We start from the raw sequence: 20,708 nt of genomic DNA, 5'->3' as shown, positions 1-20,708 counted from the left end.
ATTAAGCTCTCCAATTAAACTATCAGTGGTTTGGAACCCTCTAGACATTGCATAAAAAAAAAAAAAAAGCTCTGGAAGGCCCAGTGATGGATGAGGTCTCTTCCAACTGAGACGTCAGAAGTAAAACATAAGTCCCAGGGTGTTCCAGGCACCAGGCACGAAGCCCCACAGTAGAGCAGGCCACCCAGGACTCATTTCTGCCTGTACCTGCAAAGCCTTTCGTGCTGTGCTGCTGCTAACCGTGTTTGACTTATAATTAGAGCTGCTTGGTTTTCATGCTGGGAAAACTGGAAATCAGCCTTTTCTTTACTTTTAGAGCCAATAAGCCCCTTTTGTGAACTCCTCCCCCTACCACCACCATTTCCCCATTTTTGCCAACACCATGTACTCCTGTGGACAGGGACCCTGGGCTCGCTCACCCCCTAGTCTAGCACTTTCTTGATGCTCAATAAACATTTGTTGGCTGAATGAATGAAAGGTACATGCCAAGTGAGGACCGACGCAGGTGATCTGTACTGTAATACAACCTATTTATTTACTTCATAAAGGACCCTGAAGAAGCAATTTTTGCTTATGTTTTACTTCTTTGTGATTATTCTCCCTCTCCTCACTAGAACATAAGCTCCATCAGGGCAGGGATTTTCATCTGATCGCTAATTACCACCTCCGATCCTCACTACGGGAGCTTCTCGTGGCTCTGTCTTGGTTACAGTGGTTCTTGCAAAGCTGGCGGCCAGTCTCCTGGCTTTATTTCCCCTTCCTGTGCTGAGCTCTCAGGTACTTCCAGCCTCTCCAGACACAAGTCCTCATTCCCTGCTGGGTGCTCCCAGCATGCTGGCTGATTGATCTTCATACCCACCTACAGCATCCATAGCTGACTGCATCATTTTTTTTTCCATCGAAGCCAGTTCCTCTTAGTAGTGGTTAAGAACACTGGCTTAGAAATTAGACCTGGGTTTAGGTCCTGGGTCTGCCTCTCACTACATCTACAGCTTTGGGCAAATCCCTAACCTCTTTGAGTCTCAGTTTCTTCACTCAGAACTGGAAGGTTTTTGACAGTAATTCCCTCAGAAACTTGCTGGGATGGTGAAGTAAGATACAGGTATGAAGTCCCAGCATAGAGGGCGCATTTTCCTATTTCCATTGGTGGCTGCCACCATGGTATCAGGTCCCTAAGCTCAGTACACCGTGGGCACTTCTGCTCCAGGATGGCCTCAGTGCCCACACAGTCCTGTTTCCTCCCTGCATGACCTGCTTCGTGACCTCCATACCCCCTGCCACCAGCCTGCTGGAGACCCAGGTTCTCTGTGTCTAGTTGACTCAAATACCACCTTCTGCCTCGTTTCTCCTTTTCATCTAACCCTTGCATTCCATACATTTCTAGAGAGCACAGATCTTAGAGTAAAGACGGAAGGAAAGGGCTGAGAAGGCACTCACTGTCATTTCAGGGGTTTTAAACACCTGTCTTTTAGAAAAGACTTAAGAGTTTGATTTGAAAGTTTGATATATATTAAGTAAAGCCACTGAGAGTAATTTCCAGTCCGCTAGCCTTCAAAGAGAAAATGAAAAACAAAAAATGAAAAGAAAAAAAGACTTTCTCCTTGCCCCTTAGTGAAACTTGGCTTCCAGCAAGCTCATAAATTATGCCTGAATAGGTGTGATGTAATGGAAACATATTCCCCGTGGTCACAAGTGCCCAGCACATAGTAAGCGCTTTAAAATGCCTCCATCTCCTATTTCTATCGTAGAGACCAGAACACAAAGTAGTTTTTTGTCAAAGCTCTATTTGCTGACTCTGCTATTGTTTCCCCCGGGGGAACTGCCTCTTTATGGATTAATAAAAGGTTAACAATAGCCTTAAAGTGTTAAAGAAAATGGCTGAATTTTAGTTCTGTGGTTGAAATTATTTGTGTTCTTGAAATCCTGTTGTTTCCTAGTGATCAACCAAATAAAATACCTCACTTCCTTTTGAAAGGCTGGGATAGGAAAGCCTGTTTTTGAAACCCAGAACGTTCACCTTTATAAATATTTCTGGACTTTATGGGCTTTTAGGATATTATCACCAGAGACCATTTCCGTTATGTGGAATTTTCACAGTGGTTGGCACAAATCACCATCTGGCTCCTGCCCCTGGCACTCCACCAAAGTGCCTGGTCAGGTCACTGGGGACCCCTCGACTGACAGATCTTGTGGATTCCTCTACCTATGGCAGGTGACCTGCTGACCACTTACTCCTGGGAATCCTTCATCCCCTGGTTTCCTTCGTCATCCATACATTGAGTGATAGCTGTGTGCCTGGCCTGAGTGAGCTGCTAGACTCACGGAGAGGGGTGAGCTACGGTTTTCACCCTTCACGAAATTGTAACTGGCAGAGGATGTGTAGACCAATGGGGGCTGTGGGATGCTTCCAGTGGTGTGCCGGAAGCCCGTAAGTCCTTTTCGCGGTGTATGTGGGGAGGATGGTTTGGAGAGCATGGAGAAGACATACTGAATCTCTTGGAGAGAGACATAAAAGTTTAAAATCTCCCCCAAGCTTCTAACACACCGCCTAAGAAGCTGTATCCCAACTATAGTTGCAAATCACTTCAGGGTAGTGGGAGGTGTTAACTGCTAGGAAGGTTTAGCAAAAGTGATTTTGTGGAAGCAGAAAAGTGAGCACCACTGTTCAAGGAAACTGAAAACAAGCAGAAAAAGAAAGGAATGATCGTTTCTATCCCTGCGGTGCAGAATCAGGGAAACTGTCATATTGGAGGCGATGTCTGAGTCTTGAAATACAGGCAGGGATTCACCAGACCCATTTGATTAGGGGAGCATTCAAGGTGGAGGGGACAACATGAGAACGGCAGTGTGGCCATGATGAAAACCATGGGAGAAATAGCAGGAGATGGTAGAGGGCCTTTAAGACCATGCACGGGAGCTTAGACTTCATCCAGGAAGCAATGGGGCAACAATGAAAAGTCTTAGGAACAGTAATGTGCTTCTTTTATCAGTGAGATCTCTTTGACAGCAAAATGGGTAGAGGATTTGCAGAGGGGGAAGACTTGCTGAGACGGAAGGCAGGGAGACCATTTAGAATACTCCTGAAGTATTCAAAGTAGTCAAAGATAGTCAAAGATAAATGTTGAGAGCCTGAACTCGGGCAGTGGCTGAGGGAATAGAGAAGACAGATGACAAACAGCAGCTAAGGAGGTAGATTCCCTATCACTTTGTGAAAGATTGGCTATGGGCAGTTCAGGGAAGGGAGCGGACTCGTATCTCATACATACAATTGGTCATTGCAGTAGTTGGGGTACGAAATGTTAGCTGCTGTAACAAAAAGCCCACAAACCTCAGCTTGGCAAAATACTGATTTCTCGTGATTGTGATACGGTCCAAGACTAACTGGCATGGGCCTCCTTGCACACATTCAGGAGCCCAGATTCTTTCAACTAATGACTCTGCCTGGGTTTTGGAGACCTTTTGGGCCCTCCGCTACATCCTCTGCATGAAAGGGAAGAGATTGGGCATGGAGGGTTATGCAGAAGGATTTTATGGGCTAAACCTGGAAGTAACATACATCATTTTTTCCCCTTTAGTCATATGGCCCATTACATTGCCAAGGGGGCTGGGAAAGGTAGTTATGTGTCCAGGAGGAAAAAGAAGTGGGATATTTTCTCCATCTCAGTCACCAAATCCTGGTTAATTCTACCTTCCCAGTATCTCCCTACCTTTTCCTTCCTACTTCACCTCAAGTGCTACAGTCAGAATTCAAGTTCTCATGACCTCTCTCTCGCCTCCTAAATAGCAAAAATCTGTTCACTTTCTGCCTTCAGACTAACCCCTCTGCAGCCAACCATCAGTGGTGCCAAGGAATCTTGCTAGAATAAGAACATGAGCATATCACTCCCCTCCTTAGTGGCTCTGTGTCCCTTTCTGAACTCCTTAGCAGGGCACACAGGGCCCTTCCACACCAGGCCTCGTCTTCTGCCATTTTCTGTCGTGAACTCTTTGCTCCAGTCCTACCAAGTGTGTCTTTCCACACCCAGAGTCCTTGTGTTCACCCTTCGTTTGCCTTTGCGCACACTATCCCTTCTGCCTGAATTCCCATCTCCTTGTCCACCAGAGGAACGCCTAAGCACCCTTCAAGATGCCGCCTCTGTGCGAATTTCCAGATGCCCTCCTCATAAGTGCCGCGAACTCGTTCTGCCCTCAGTTCGCCCGTAATATGTTAATTCTTGTATTGCTCAAGGTCCTGGCAAGACAGGAAGATTGAAGAGACTTAGATGAAGGTTTGGACAGCTTTGAGAAAAGTAAAAGAGGGACAGTGCCTTACTCTGGAGCTAGCACAGTGGAAGTGGTCACCAGACTGGGCCTCTGCAGAGGCAGGGGGAAGAAGCCAATAGAACACACAAAAGGGGGGTGCTGGGAACTGTGGCCTCTGCTAGAGGAATGCAGCCAACCACCAACCTGCAGTCTGGCCAGAAGGGAACAAATGTGATGACCTCACTGTCCTTCCATTCTCTTATCCCCTGCTACCAGTTCCCAACTGGTCAAAACCAACTGGAAGCTAAATTCTAAGGGAGCCCATGGATGCTGACATCAGGTCAGCTTCCCAAAGGCACAGAGTGGGGTGGAGAAGGGGGAGAGTTATCCGAATGGGCAAATGGAGAATATCCGGCTCATTTTGCATCTATTATAGTACCTAACACACTACATTAAAATCATTTTATTTTTTTATTAAAATTTTTTTAATGTTTATTTGAGAGAGAGAGACAGTGTGTGAGGTGGGGAGGGAAAGAGAGAGAGGGAGACACAGAATCTGAAGCAGGCTCCAGGTCCTGAGCTGTCAGCACAGAGCCTGACTTGGGGCTTGAACTCACAAACTGCAAGGTTGTGACCTGAGCCAAAGTCAGACACCTAATCGACTGAGCCACCCAGGCTCCCCTACATTAAAATAATTTTGAGTTCTTTAAATACATGTTTTTTTTTTTTTATTTTTCTGAATGATATTTAGCATGACTTTTCAAAATTGCTAAGATTAATGGTCCCTCTTATAATATTTAAACAAAAGATTCAACTGCATTCTGTCAGTTTATTTTCAGGCTGCCGTGGCTGCAAAACCATTTTCTAGAGCTGTCTCACTTGAAGACTGTGGGGAGTTTTGGTCTATCTTCCTGACTTGCCTTTTCTCGTTTCTCAGCCCAACAGGGAGGACTCGTGAGATCGCAATGCCTTCCAGGAATTACACACCGTACACACGAGTCCTGGAGTTAACCCTGAAGAAAACTCTGACTTAGGTGCCTGGAGACAGTCGCTTTGGACAGAGGGACAAAGGCCCTAGAACCCTGTGGCTTGAGGCTGGGAAAGGTGGCTACCACCTCGTCCTATACAGGTTTAAGCCAGAAAGGAGATTGCTGACTCTGATGTACTTCTAAAACATGAAGGAAAGCGGAGGTGGAAGGGGAGGGCAGGAGAGAGAGGTGTCGAGGTCATATTTCAAACACCCAACCGTGCTATACTGGGCCGTCATTAGCTTTGGGAGTAGACACTGAAATTCTATCAGGAGAATTCCCTCACAATTTATTTTCTGTTTTACTAGCCTTCAGCTGGGAGGAAAAAGGGCATTAATTTGAAATTTCACGTTATTCACGTCAGGATCATTTGTTACAGCATGAAGGTTTTATTTACCCATAAAAGTATTAGAGGCAGTGTTTCTCTGGTGCCGAGAAGCCTGTCTGCGGGAGCGTGGGCACCTGGGGAGACCTGGCCAGGAGGGAAGGCTTCCCAGCATGCAGACGCTCTCTCTTCTTGGTGCCAGGATGTGTGTGGGGTGTGGGAGCCGCGGTTGGAGACTGGCCTCTTGCGGGCATGGGTGCCTCATTCCCATGTGCTAATCCTCCGGTTTAATTTGTGCCTTATGTCTGTATGGGGCTCACTGAAATCAATGTATTTATTTTACCTGTGATTTTTTTCTTTCTCATTTTAACTGAAAAAATTTTGTATGTTGTGGAAATGTAATCATTTCATGTTTTCAGTATCGACTGGTGTTTCTGTTAAATGAATAATTTGTTCATGCATGCTCTACTTTGATATTACAATCTGTGTCACATATGTTTAATAAATGCCATATATTTTGTTCTACCCGTGTTGGCTCTGTGTTTCATCCATGGGCAGGTAGAAGAGGTAGACAGCGGAACCGGGATCTGGAATGTCAAAGTGAGGGCACAGTGATCTTTCAGTCAGTAGCCCTTAGAAGCATTTATAAACCATAAGAGAGGGTGTGTGTATGTGAGAGAGCACCAGCGTGTGTGTGTGTGTGTAAAACTGAACATTATCTGCAAATTCTAATATTACATAGTAATTTTATCTTATTGAAATGAAAAATAGCTTTGTAAGCAAGGTTTTATCCTAAATAAAAAAGTAACATTCTAGAATAGTGCCTCTATCAATATTTTCATTTCAGTCCTTCTTCGCTTTCTTCACACACACACACACACACACACTATTTATTTTGTTTTTAAAACAAGCATGGCAGTATACTGAGAAGCAGAATCATGATATTCAGTAACATGGGCTCAGGGGACTGAGCTCCGTCACTAGTATATGCTTTGGGCAAGTCACAGAACCTCTTCGAGCCCCTGTAAGATGCAATCAGTGATAGTTCTTTCCTAACCGGAGTTGGTGTGAAGATTACATGAGTTAATGTCCATGAAGTTCTAACGTGATGCGTGGCACACAGTAGGCACTTGCTTACTAAATGCTATTATCAATACATACCTTTGTAATGTACTTACTATACTGTGATCAATCTAGATATGGATATAGGTATATAGATCTATGGTACTGCTTCTTATAATTAATTGGATTCCATTTCATTGGCATACTATGACTTCCTGGACCTATCCAGTCAGGTTGGAATTTTGGAAGTTGTCTCCTTTTCTTAAGCAGTCCTCTGATGAATCCTCTTCTACACGCATCTTTGTACGCTTGCCTAACTACTTTCTCAGGATAAATTCCTAGAAGAGGAATCGCTGGGCTGAGACAAAAATGATGTGAACTTGGGGTGCCTGGGTGACTCAGTCGGTTAAGCATCCGATTCTTGATTTTGATTCAGGTCATGATCTCACGGTCCGCGAGACTGAGCCCCACACTGGGCTCTGCGCTGACAGCACAGACTCTTTCTTCTCTCACTGTCTCTCCCCCTCTCTCTCCTTGCCCCTCTCCCACTTGTGTGTGCATGCTCTTTCTCTCTCAAAATAAAGAAACATTTTTAAAAAATTATGCCAACTTAAGTCTTCTGGTGCATATGCTCCAACCGGGGCTGTGGAAGTGTGTGTCCATTTAAATTCTTATCAACAGGATGAGAATGTGGTTTCCTGACCCCTTTGCCAACACTGGGAATGAGAAAACGAAGGAGTATATAAAGTTGCTTGCTTGAGGCAGACCTGTCCCCCTAACAGGCAGTGAAAAAAGTTCCTTCAGGATATTGCCTTTGGATACCTGAGCTCAGGGACTGTGCAGGTGTGAGCTGCAGGCCTGTAGGCGTCCCGAGGGCCCAGAGAGAACATGGGCAGCAAACAGGAAGCAGGCCTGGACTTAGAGGAAGCGGGCTTGCTTTCCCCGGGATCCTCGAATCAGAGAAGTCCTGCTGCTTAGTCAAAAGCGAGAGCCAGCCATGGAGACAGAAAATATTCAAGCCCTGTGACCGAAATGGGGTTAGAATCTGGGTGGGACCGGCCCCAGAGGGCAGACTTCAGGGCTGGCAGGGAAAGGGACATCTGGAAAGAGCTCGGAGTTGCTTGATGTGACAGGCCCTCCCCCCTCTAGAGGGGGCATCAACCAAGGCTGACCTCTGAGCTGGTGGTGAGTCTACCCTGGGCACCCTCTTCCTCCCCCAGCAAATGCTGTCTTCCTGCTCCAGGAGCTCTGGGGGTGGTCCCCCTAAGGTAAGGGGTGGGGTGGGAGCATGTGACAGGAAGGGCAGGATTCCCTCGTGTGTTGGCTCAGGCCACCTCAGACCACAGTGCTCTTCTTCACATCCAGACTCAGAGGCCCAGTTCAGTTCAACCAGCGCATGCCATCGGCGCTGGGGAGACAGACATGTGCACCTCGAGACCCTCGCCTCTGCAAAATTGTTCCCAGTGAGTCTGGCTCTTCCTGATCTCTGCTGTCTCTGAAATCCCAGGGGTACTTTTTCCTAGGCCCTCCTTCTTCTATCTAATGACTGATCATCATGTCCATTTCCTGTCTCTCCTTGGGAGGTAATTTCCCATAAAGGAGGGGACCCATTCCAAACCCTGATAATCATGAAGAAATCTACAAATGCAAAACACTCCAGAAAGAGCCCTGGCTGGGGAAGTACAGGACACCAAGAGTTACTGAGCCAGACCCGGCATATATCCATTAAATCTTGGCAATCATTCTATGTGGAAGATGTTACTAGTGCCATTTTGTGGACAAGGAAACAAACTCAAAGAGAGATGAAAATTGTCTGAAACCACACAGGCTTAATTCCAGAACACAGGTGGGAAGTCTGGAGTCAGTCCCGGGTCTGCAACTAAATCACAGTACCTGTTTGGTGAGGCCACTTGAGCTCTCAGGCTCAGTGCTCTGAGTAGTTTTGCCTCGAACTCAAACTGTACCCCCCTCATAGGCCTGCTGTGCAGATCACGTGAAAGAACGTGGGAAAATTTGCCAGACACATGCCGACAGTTGCCACCTGCCATTATTACTAGTAATCATTGGGAAAGAGGTGTTGCATCATGAATATTTGCAAATCCAAGGATCTCCTCTTATTGAACACAGATTAGAGACTCCATGAAGACTAGTGAGCGGGATTGTGTGGGAGGGGAGTGGGGGAAAACATGTGGTGGATACACAGATTAAATAAACTGTAGTGTCCTTTTCCTCCTATGCAAATCTGAGAATAACCCATTTGATTTTGTCAGGAAAGGGAAAGGCCAAAAAGGAGACTGGAGATGTATTTCTGGAAAGAGAGACCAGAGGCAAAAAGAACCAGAGGGAGACTGGTGGCTAAATTTTGGGATAATGTGTCGGGACAGGATTAGATTACTAACACACGGTGTGTAGTATAAATTATTTGAGCACTCTTTGTTGAAAAGACTACCCGTTTTCCACCTAATTGCTTCGGTACCATTGTTGAAAATCACTTGGCGATATTTGCATCAGTCAATATATACACTCACTACTTTGTTACATCGATCTATTTGCCATCTTGATACCGAGTCTACACTCTCTTGATCATCAGAGTGTTCTAATAAGGCTTGAAGTCAGGTGGCACAGGCTTTCCAACTTTGTTCTTTTTCTAAGTGGTTTAGGGTATTCTGGGTCCTTCACATTTCCATATGAGTTTTCCAGTCTGTCCATTTCTACCCAAGGCTGCTGGGACTTTGATTGGCATTGCCCTGAATAAGACAGATCACCGAGGGGAACACCAAGACCTCACTGCTGAGTCAGGCCAATTTGGAGCGACATCATGGCCTAGCTGGCAGTGCTAGTCAGGTCCTGAAGGTTGGGGTTGCTTCCCCGTCTTCAGTTGGGAAGGTGCCCGGTAAAAACTGCCATCACGTATTTTGATAAAGGCATAGTATAATCTTTGTGGAATTCCGAACAAAATATTATAAGAAACATTAATTTGTGCCCAAGGGCCGTAAAACCCATGTAATTTGAATGCAATAAAATATAAATAAATAGCAAACAGTTCTTAGGGGTTTTCTCTTAATTTTTCAACACATACTTTTGAGTTTTAACATACAGCATTTACAGCATTCACCTTCCTGAATTAGGGGTGGGAGGGGGTTAAGAAATAATTAGTAGGCAATTTTTTGGCCCTGGGACTTTTCTTGTAAATGTTTTCTTTGGCAGCCATACTCTTGAGAACAGGAAGTTACTCTCTTGTTACAGATTTAAGACTTTTCTGAGCCAAATAACAGAAAGCTGGATTAGTTCTGAAATGAAGAGGGGGGGGAAAAAAAAAACAACTCTAGGCTCTTGCTGGAGATTAATGACATCTTGCAAATATTTTAATTCTCTCTTTTCCTCTTAACTTGCCACCCTCCTAAACAAAACACATTCAGCCTGAAAAAACTTAACCGGTCACTTTGTGGCCCAAACCCTAAAATAAAGTGTCTTTATGGTACCCATGAATTTATTTAAACATTTTTGGGGGGCTGGGAAGGAAATTAGGGCTGTCTCAAGTTAACCTTGTTTTGGTCCCCAAATCCTCCATATGGAATTAAAAATAGAAAATATGTTATAAAGATGCTAATGTTTCCACAGTGATCATAAAGATTCATAATTTTCTTTTAAAACGGCTTTTCTTAAAATCGGTGACAACGTTGTGTCAAGCTTTGTAAACAATGACTATGTATTCAGATGCTTACAAACAATTCTTTAGGAAATATTCAAAACAACAGAATTAGAACCTTTGATTCTAGCACTTATTTAGTTGGACTATACAAGGAAACTGGTTTCCTCCCAGAAAAGGCTGAGTCTTTCTGAGTTAAAATTCCCTTTTTATACTTAATTCTAGAGAAAATAAACCCTGTAATCTTAATGAAATTTGTACTCCGGGGGGACGTTAATTCTATAAATTATCTGAGAATCGTTTATGGGGATTCTTAAAACACAGAAGATGTTAGGGAAACTGAGATTCAGGGGTAAAGAACACTTCCATGTAGTAAGTATGTATCTTCTACTAGTGACCTAGGAAGTTTCCATGGGATTTACTGTAGCCTCTCAGAAAAGAAAAATGTTGGGCAAAAATTTTCATTTATACTCCTGACACACACAAACTCCAATGCCCTGGTACCCAGGGTCTGCACAGAGGTGGAAAGGGTCTGGGGTAGGGTAACGGGGTGAGTGGCTGGCTGAGGGGATGCTCACCCAGATGGTCAGTACATGCCCATCTTAAAATCACTCAATTCATGATTTTGAAAAACTCTGTCCTGTCAAAAAAATCCATATGTAGAGTGGACATGGCCAAAGACCCACAATTTGCAACCCTTTACTTACATTATCAAACTTTTTTTTCTGTGCATTATAAAAAATAGTCCTTCAAACTACCTTTTTCTCTTGTCTGCTGGAAATGATGTTCCTCTCACATCATTCATTATAGGACTTTTTTTTTTTTTGTCTTCTGACAACTTCAGGGTTTTTTTTAAAGCCTTATAGACAATCTTAAATTACTCAGAGCTGTCATCCACTAGATATAAAAATTAAATTAAGCTCAAGAATTCTAGGTGATGGAAAACATTATCCAGTTCCATAAGATATGGGCAAGTATGGGAGTACAGCAAGGGTTGATAAGACCCGAAATATCATCAATGTTGGAGGAGTATTTATTTACAGGGAGCTACCTGCTTCCTGGTTTACTGCATACCAAATATTTCTTCTCAACATTTATGAGCTTAAATAGATGCAGATGTTGCCAAAGAATGTATTAAAACATTAATCATCCTAGAATCATATCATTTAAGCGTTGAAAGGCATCTTGGAGTTTGTCTGGTTCAATACCCTCATTTTAAACAGGAGGAGACTGAAATCCAGAGAAACTGGCCACAAAGTTAGTGGTACATAAACCCTCTCCCCATAAAGACATAGTTGGAGATTGACAGCCACCCCTTCAATTTTCTGATCTCGATCACCTTTATTGTCCTATTTACTATGCTTGACTGTTCTCTCCTCCAAAGTTTTGGGAAGAAAATCAAGGACTTTTTCTTTTTTGAATAATTCTCCCTACTATATATTTCATGGGCATCCCTTGTGCCTCCCCCTCACTTCCCCTAGCTGAAGCTTTCCAGAGCTGTGTTCTTTTTTGTGCAAGACAGAACATTAAAGGTGACCAGACACTTGATTTTGGCCAGGTCTAGCAAGAGGAGAGGGGTAGCCAGCTTTCTCGAACTCCATCCTGCTGCTGGTCACCAGTTTATTTCATAGCCTCTGATAGACCTCAGACTGCAAAGAGTGAGATATATTGTGTGCTGACATTATAGTCAAGGCCTGGTTCTTCTTTCCCTCCACGCAAGGCTCAACTCCAAACTCCCTTCCGCGTAAAATTTGAAAGGAAAGGAAAGGAAAGGAAAGGAAATTGTGACATCTCACCCTTTAGTGACTTTGCAAATTACCTCCCTTACTCTCCTTTTCTATTTTCTGATAAATATATGTGAAAACCACTTTCTCTGAGCACAAAAGAAGCATAAGCATATTTATCTGCATTTATTTTTGATGAAATAATTTTTGTAGCCATCTTATGATATACGATGTACTCAATGTTTTATGAAAAATCTTAGACAAGGTCCATTTACATATAGGAGGTCTGCCCTCCAGCATGGAATCTGAACCAATTCCAAGCCAAGTTTTGTTTTGACATTCTCCTACTTTGCCTGTTCTACATATTCTCCAAATCCTGGATAGGAGGCCCTCTAGGGTCTTCCTGCTATGTAAACCCTGTTGTAATACTCTCTCTGGTCTACTCTTCCTCTCCAGTTGTTCAAAAACCTCTCAATTTTCTCCCTTTACCTCCTATCAAACTCCACTCCTTTAGTAGAGGTTATCACCTTAGGTCAGATAGCCATTTGGAACCAATTCATACTGGTGTGTAAATGACTGGTTGGCCACAAACCTTTTAGAAATATCTATGGTCTCAAAGGAAGATCCTTGTTAACCTAGTCATCTTGTTGCCGGAATTTCAGTGTGTCACAGGGAAGTGAACTAAGTCAAGGGGAGGAGAAGATATTTTAGGTCAAGAGTCTGTCTTGATTCTGAAGAGATTCTTTCTCCTAAACTGAGAAGAGAGGCCTCAGCTACAACATCTATGCAGCCTATACCACAAATCAGTACATGTGACCTTTTAAGAGCTTTTTTTCTGGTTTGTTTGTTCATATGAAAAATCAAAGAAAAGATGTTATTCAATCACAATCACTTATCTAACCAATAATCTTCATTAAATTTGCTAATTAAAGTAACATTACATGAATTTTCAGAGAATTAAACATTTAATTATTTTTTCTCTCAAATCTCTCTTCCCACACTATTGTAAAGTTCATAAAATGCTGTGGTGGCCAGAAATGGAAGATTTGTCACCAAATAACATTCAACCATGTGAAAGTCTGAAGAGAAAAGAATTCTTTCCCTTCAACTTGAACCTTATTTGGCTGGGATTTTCTCACCAGAGTCTTCCTATTTTTTTTCCATGGGCAACTGCCCCCTTGATTAATCCCATTTCCCTCGGTCTTAGTTTTTCCAAGCAGCTGAGCAAACAAAAAGGCAGGCGTCCATTTTAACGTGCTTCCTCCCTCAAGCCCTCTGGGATGGGCCGTCTGTTCATCCTGTTCATAAACCAGTGGCCTGAATGTGCTTAGAGAAAGCAGCAAGGATCTTCTATCAGGATTAATTTTAATAGGCCATAGTCTGTTACTGGGGAGCCACAGCCCTGGTAAATGGCTTTAAATTACTATTTGCTGATAAAGAGGCAGATAGGAGTTGAAAATTTCGTTCCTCATTTCAAACAGTTTGGATAACTAATACAAGAATTTACTTTTAGTGTGGAGTACATGCACTTTACAGCCTCAACCCCCCGGTAGCCCAGGAAAACCTTTTGTTGCGGTGGGATTACAGTAAAATACAAAGAAGGAGGAATGTGACATTTTGTACAACAGAATTATAGAGCTGTAAGGGAAATGAAGGATTTATCTGTGACTTTCTCAGCATAAGACTTCCTATGAAGCTTTCTGTGTCTGGTTTCTGTGCAGAGAATCCCTACTGCCACTTCTACTGTTTTATTTCCCTCTTTACCAGTTCCTTTCCTTAACTGTTTTTCACTCTGCTTTTCTCGTGGCAGATTCCAATTCCCTGTTTCCTTCTTTGTTTCTCTCCTCTAACTGGCCAGGCTCCTGCTGGTTATTTGTCAAGTTCTGTGCTGAGGGACCGACAGACAAAGTAGCAGGGCAAGGAACGTCACAAGATGCTGGCACTTGTGTCTCCTTCTGTAAAGTGGGCTGGTCCCCACTGCCCTCTAAGAAAAGCAGTTTGGGGACTGATAGGAAGAGCTGGTTTGGGAAATGGTACACAGATGTCGGCCATTATTGTTCAACAAAGTCTAACATTTACCATTTTTTATTAATTTTTCATTAGTTATGGCTGCAATGGTTTGAATGTTCACCATGTTCAATTCCCAAACGAATGCTTGAAAAAAAAAAAAAAACACGAAAGAAAACAGAATTTGATCCAAATTTGTTTATGAATCTTGGTTCCCGTGTCTTCTCCATATGCCCAGCTCATAGCAGGGGCAGAGCAAAGGCCAGCATTTGCTCTCATCAGCCCTCTCTCCCTGAAGTCCAGCTATGATGGAGCCTTGATTTTCCTAAAGGCTGATGCTATCAGGCTCTGTATCAGTCAGGGTTCATCAGAGAAACCGATGCAGTAGGATGTGTGTGTGTGTGTATATAACCATGTGAGCCAATTCCTTAAAATGAATTCCAGAGAAATAGATTTGGCTCATGTGATTATACTTGCAGGTAGGAAGCAGGGTGGGGAGCCAGGGAAAAACACTGCTGCAGTTCAAGTCTGAAGACTGTCTGCTGGCCGAATTCCTTCTTGAGTAGGGGAGGTCAGTCTTTGTTCTGTTAAAGGCTCCAACTGATTGAATGAGGCCCACTCACATTATGGGGAGGAATTTACTTTACTCAAAGTTCATGGATTTGAATGTTAATCTCAGACAAAAAACACCTTCAAAGAAACATCTAGAATAATGTTTGATCAACTATCTGGGCACCATGACCTAGGCAACTAACACACAAAATTAATTATCATAGGTTTCTTTTTCGGTGATCATTATTCCCAATAACTTTGGTTGAAATATGAGCCTATCCTCTCCTTTACATTTTTTTGGGGGACTAACCTTCCACTAACCATCATTCTGCTTCCCAAGTTCCTACCATTTGGCAGGAGTTGGGCTAAATCTGTCATTTATACTTTCATCGCACACCACTGCCACTGTGACCACACACCACTGTCAATTCTAGGCAGAGATACTGGGCATGCTTCCACGTGGCCCCCCACAATACTCTCCCCAATACCCTCCGGTGATCCCAACATGGTGGAAGGACCATATGTGAGCTGAGAGGCCCGACAAGTGTCGAACTGAACACTTCTAGTCTTTGTACAATGACATTAGTGTTTTCCACATCATCACTCCAAGTGAAGGAAGAAAATTAGATTTTTTTAATATTTACTTTTGAGAGAGAGAGAGAGAGAGAGAGAAACGGAGAGGGGGGGAAGGAGTAGAGAGAGAGGAAGACAGAGAATCCAAAGCAGGCTCCCGGCTCCAAGCTGTCAGCACAGAGCCTGACGTGGGGCTTGAACTCAAGTTACCATGAGATGGTAAACTGAGCCGAAGTTGGACGCTTAACCTACTGAGCCACCCAGGTGCCCCGAAAAATTAGATTTTTTAAGGAAGAAAGCTCTCTGACAGCAGTTAGAAGGAAAGGACAGGTTAGACAGGGATAGGGAAACCTTTTAGGAGCTGTTATAGTAGTTCGCTCAAGGACATGGACAATGGCAATGGAGGCAATTCTGGCTGTGTGGGGAGGTGTTGAAAGGGTGGGAAGAGGGAGAGTGTCCAGAGAAGAAGGTATTTAGGCTGTTGGGTTGAGGACAAAGAACAGTGGGAATGAATACTTGGTTTTTGGCTTGGGCAACTAGGTGGACGATGCCATTAAACAGTGGGAATTTTAAAAAAGGAAGAGTGGGTTGGGGGAAGGAAAATTAACTTCAGCTTTGGACAAATTGAACCTGAGAAACCTTTGGGACATCCAGGTGGTAAGGTCCTTACCCTGGCTCTAATTCTAGCCTTAGAGCAAAAGTCTCCAGAGATGAAAATCCTGAAGAGATTGGTAGCATGGGACTTACATTAGCAGAGAGTTTTAAGAAGGAGGAAGTGGTCACAAGGTCAGAGGCAGCAGGGAGGAAAGAGACTAAAACCTGCATCTTGGGTGTGACAAATATGAGAGGGTTTGTGGCACTGGTGAGAGTGGTGAAGATGTGGATTAATAGGGTGCGGAAAAGTCTTTCAGGAAGTTTATCCTTGAAGACCCAGTAAAGGGTGGAAGCTAGATGGGGTACATTTAACAGCTTCACTGGGGGTATAACCAACATGAAACGCACCAGACATATTTTAAGTGTACTGGGATAAGTTATGACTTCTCAAATGATAAGTTCAGTTCCATTATGACAATCAAGACAACGAACATAATCACTCCCCGAACATTTTCTATTGCTCCTTCATAATCCTTCCCTGCCACCCCACCATCATTAGGCAATCACTGATTTGCTTTCAAGTCACTAAAGTTTAGTGTGCATCTTTTAGAATTTTATATAAAAGTAATTGTACACTATGTACTTCTCTTTTCTTGGCTTCCTTCCCTCAGGATAGTTGAGAGTCACTGACGTTGTTGCATGTGTGACAGTCTTCGGTCCTATGGACATACACAATTTGTTTATCCATTCACCTAGCGGTGGACATTAGGTTGTTTCCAGTTTTCTGGCCACTACAAATAAAGCTGCTATCAACATTTAGGTATAGGTCTTCAGATAGACACATGCTTCCATTTCTCTTGGGCAAATACCTAGCAGAATATGGTATATATACAGAATATATCACATAACCCAGGAATGGCTGGGTTATGTGATAGGTTTTTAGAAACTGCCAAATTGTTTTCCAAAGTGGCTATATTATTTTACATTCCTGTTAGCAGTGTATGTGAGCTCCAGTCATCTCACATCCTTTCCAACACTTGGTATGGTCAGTCTTTCTAATTTCAGGCATTCTGATAGTTGTGTTATAGTATCCCCAAGGTATTTTTAATTTGCATTTTCTTAATGAGTAATAACACTGCTCACCTTTCATGTACTTATTTTTTCATTTGTACACTTTTGATGAAATGTCTGTTCAACTCTTTTACAGCCTAACTTTGGAAGTGACACCCTGTCACTTTTACCATTTGTATTACTTTTTACCATATTCTATTTGTAAGAAATAAGTCCATAAATCCATTCCACATTCAAAGGGAAGGGATTCCTATAGGATAGGACCTTTGGGAGGCATCCTAGAGGCTGACTACAATGGATAGCTTCCCATTTCTCTTGGAGTAAAATTTAAACTCCATATCCTAGCCTACAAAGCCCTGCAAGATCTAGCCCTAGCCTTTTGTTTGTTGTTTAGCCATGCTGAGCTCCCTCTCCTTTTAGAGCCTTAGTATTTCTTCCACCCTTTACTTAGGATGCTTTCCTGTCAGACTTTCCCACAGCTAATTCTCATCATTCAGGTCTTAGCTTATAAATTACCTCCACTGAAAAACCAACCTCAATCACCCTCAATCAAGGTAGCCTCCCAATCACTCCTTATCAACCCACCCATATTAATTTTCTCTGTGGCACTTAGTACCATCTAACAGAATGGAAGTTTCAGTGTGGCAGGAAACTTGTCTCATTCACCACTGTATTTCCAAAGCCTAGAACAGTGTCTCACGTGTGATAAATAAATATTTATTGAATGAACCAATGAATGGGGTCTCCAAGGAGGTAAAACACATGGGATTCAAATGACAGCTGGAGGGTTAACCATGATTAATGCTCCTGTTATCACTGTTGTTTAACAAACCACCCTGAACTTAAAGATATAAAACAACAACCATTTTCTTATGCCCCAGAACTGTTAAGTCAGGAATACAGAAAGAGCCTAGTGGGGATGTCTCTACTCTACAGTGCCTGGGACCTCAGTTTGGAAGCCTGGAAGGCTGTGCCAGTTGGGGGCTGGAATCATTCAAAGGTTTGTTCACTCGTATCTGGTGGTTGATGGTTCCTTTTGGCTGAAACCCCAGTTTAGGCTGACAAAACACCAAATACCCATACAAACTCAGGTTTCTGCATGGCTGGCTTGCTGGCTGAGTTCCAATAGTAAACACCCCAAGAAAATTAGGTGGAAGCTGCATCACCTTTTACTATGAAGACTGAAAAAATCACTTTTGCTGTAGTCATAAGCATGCCCAGATTCAAGGATAGATTCATTTCTTGGGAGGAGGAGAGTTAAACTCACGTAGTAAAAAGAACACACGGGATGGGAAATAGTTTTGCTGCCATTTTGATGGACTCCAGACATATCACGGCCAGTTCTGTGGCCTGATAACTAACGGGAGAAAACAGAGAAGAGCAAACTGGAGATTCTGAGGATCATTGCTACCAATTTTATAACTGATTTGTAATTTTTATCTTCAACTCTTTAAGGACAAATGGAAATCTTTCCCAGGTTTGTTTTTCGTCTTTTTAAATTGCGTTCAAACAACACCCTAAGCAGCTTGGTGGCAATGGAATGGCTAAATCATCCTGGCAGAACTTCACATAATGATGAAATTGTCGTTTCCTTTAATTCTTCATTTTGAATTTTTCTTGCTTTCTAATAGCCAAATTCACTAGTTTACCCTGTGGGCTATTACTATTCTGGAGATTAGTCCTAGTACCACCAGAAAAGTGATTTAGATTTTTTTAAAAAGGGCAGTGAAAACCAAAAACAAACAAAAACTAAAAACACTTGTCTAGATTCAATTTTATAACAGGTGGGCTCTTGATATGCAGTTGGAATTCTTCAGCAGAGATTACCTGCCTGTGGTTTGTGGGCTCTATTTCTTTCAAAGTGTTTTCCTGGTTAGTATGGAGATGTTAAAACCTATGGCACTCATTGTTTCTCTTTGTGTTAAATTTCTCCATTTTATATCATTTCCCCCGATACTGCTATTAGAATCTGTGGGGTTTTTTTTTAATTTTTGAAAAATGTTTTTTGTTTTGACAGAGATAGAGCATGAGCGGGAGAGGGGCAGAGAGAGACGGAGACAGAATCTGAAGCAGGCTCTAGGCCCTGAGCTGTCAGCACAGAGCCTGACATGGGGCTCCAACTCATGAATGGTGAGATCATGACCAGAGCCAAAGTCAGATATTTAACCAACTGAGGCATCCAAAATCTGTGTTCTAATACTTATCTTTTGTTTGTTTGTTTGATGGATCATAAAATAAGAGTTTGCCTATTTTCATTCTGAAGAGAAAACAGAGTGCTTTTGTTTTAGGGTAATGTTTCCTCACTTGCCAAACCTCTTGGTTACTGACAAGAGAACTAGACAGTTTGTGTATGGGAGGTTGGTTATTAGGAATTCTGGTTTGTATTATGACATCCTGGAGTCCTAAGCTACGTTGTGTAAAAGATTCTATCCCAGGAGAGCAGTTAAGATGGTGGAGCACCATGCAGACCCTGAGCTTGTCTTGTCCCTGAAACACAGACAAATCAGGACCAAACCATTTTTCAACACCTAGAAAGTTGATCTGAGGATTAACGCAACAATCTGCATAAATTGAGCCACAGAACTAAGCAGGTACACAATGCAGAGAGCTGAACTGGGGTAGAGAAAAGCCACAGAGGGTAGGGAGTCATTTTTGCAGAGACAGGACAGAGAGAGAAAGAGAAAGGAGGAGAGTGTCATGCATTGGGATCATGTGAGAAAAGCACTCCCCCAGAAAGCAGCTAAAGAGAAAGAGTAAAAACACCGAACAAGAAATCTGTTCCACAAAACCACGGGCAGGGGGAAAGTAGAGGGTTTCAATACCACCAGGATGCTATAAACAGTGGAGGAGCTCAGTGCCTGGCAGGGCTTGGGTGAGGAAGTAGGGTGAATCCCCAGGAGCAGGATATGCCACATGGGGAGAAGCAGTTCCCCTGCATGGAGAGCATATGGTGGAGGCCATACCGCTTCCCCACAGGCAAAGGTCCCAGTGGACCCCGGAGTGCAACCACGTTTGCTGATATTGGGACAAAGATGCCAGAGTATGGTGAAGCCTGGAACCAGCTTTGTGTAGTGATTTGCCATAATCTTTGAACCTCTGCTGCTGTGTGATTGCACAAATGTTTTCCGGGGCAAGCCAGCACCTGACCATTGGTCAGTGAGACCCTCCCCTAGAGAGTTGGGTCCAAGCTGTGGGGGTCTCTGAGTGTGGGGTTTTGAAACACAATCCTATCTGAGATAAAACTCTGGAGAGAGGTGCCACCTGGCAGGTGGACAGCTTGGACTTGAACAGGGTAGAGGTGGGGAGTGGACAGAAGCCTGAGACAAAGGAGGGGTGCTTGATCATGGGTTAGTGAGAGTGTGAAGTTCCTGTGTCAGAGACTAGGGAGCTGGGTGAAATCATTTCCATCTCTCCCACGCACACAACCACTCACACTGATCCACCCTAATAAGCCCAGCAGGGCCACCTGGTGGAGAATGGAGCCATTACACCAAGCCCCACCCAACTGTGCCCTCCAAGCACATCCCAAGACTACCAGCACAAGTCACTTCACCTGCTTAGTGTACTATAAAGGGCTACATACTTTTGGTTATAGGGGAAAGCAGATGTAACTTCATTTGGGTTTCATTCTGTTTGCTGGTTCATTTATTTGTTCGTTTTCTTTGTTTCTGTTTTTGCTTAAATTGTGTTCTTTTTTTCTTTCTTTTCTTTCTCTTTCTTAGACACAAAAAGAGAACATTTTTTCATTTTTTTTATTTTTTTAATTCTATTTCATTTCATTTGATTCTATAAATCTTTTTTAAATTTTTTTCTTACATTTGCTTTTTCTTTCCTCTCCCTTTTTTCTCTATTCTATCAAGCTCTTTCAAAAAGCAGACTGA

The 20,708-nt window shown here is 43.1% G+C and overlaps 1 protein-coding gene across 1 annotated transcript in view; it reads left to right on the top strand.

Annotated features, from left to right (window-relative positions):
* Positions 1-6,120, top strand: part of LOC122468590 (myocardial zonula adherens protein) — a 90,489-nt gene extending 84,369 nt beyond the window's left edge. The window contains exon 13 of the mRNA XM_043555330.1: positions 5,180-6,120. Coding sequence (XP_043411265.1) covers positions 5,180-5,276 — 97 coding nt within the window. The 3' untranslated portion in view covers positions 5,277-6,120. The remainder of the gene's footprint in view (positions 1-5,179) is intronic.
* Positions 6,121-20,708: the final 14,588 nt, after the last annotated feature.

The sequence above is a fragment of the Prionailurus bengalensis genome, chromosome B3 (assembly GCF_016509475.1).
Source record: "Prionailurus bengalensis isolate Pbe53 chromosome B3, Fcat_Pben_1.1_paternal_pri, whole genome shotgun sequence".
Lineage (NCBI taxonomy): Eukaryota > Metazoa > Chordata > Mammalia > Carnivora > Felidae > Prionailurus > Prionailurus bengalensis.
This window is presented reverse-complemented; position numbering and strand designations above follow the sequence as displayed.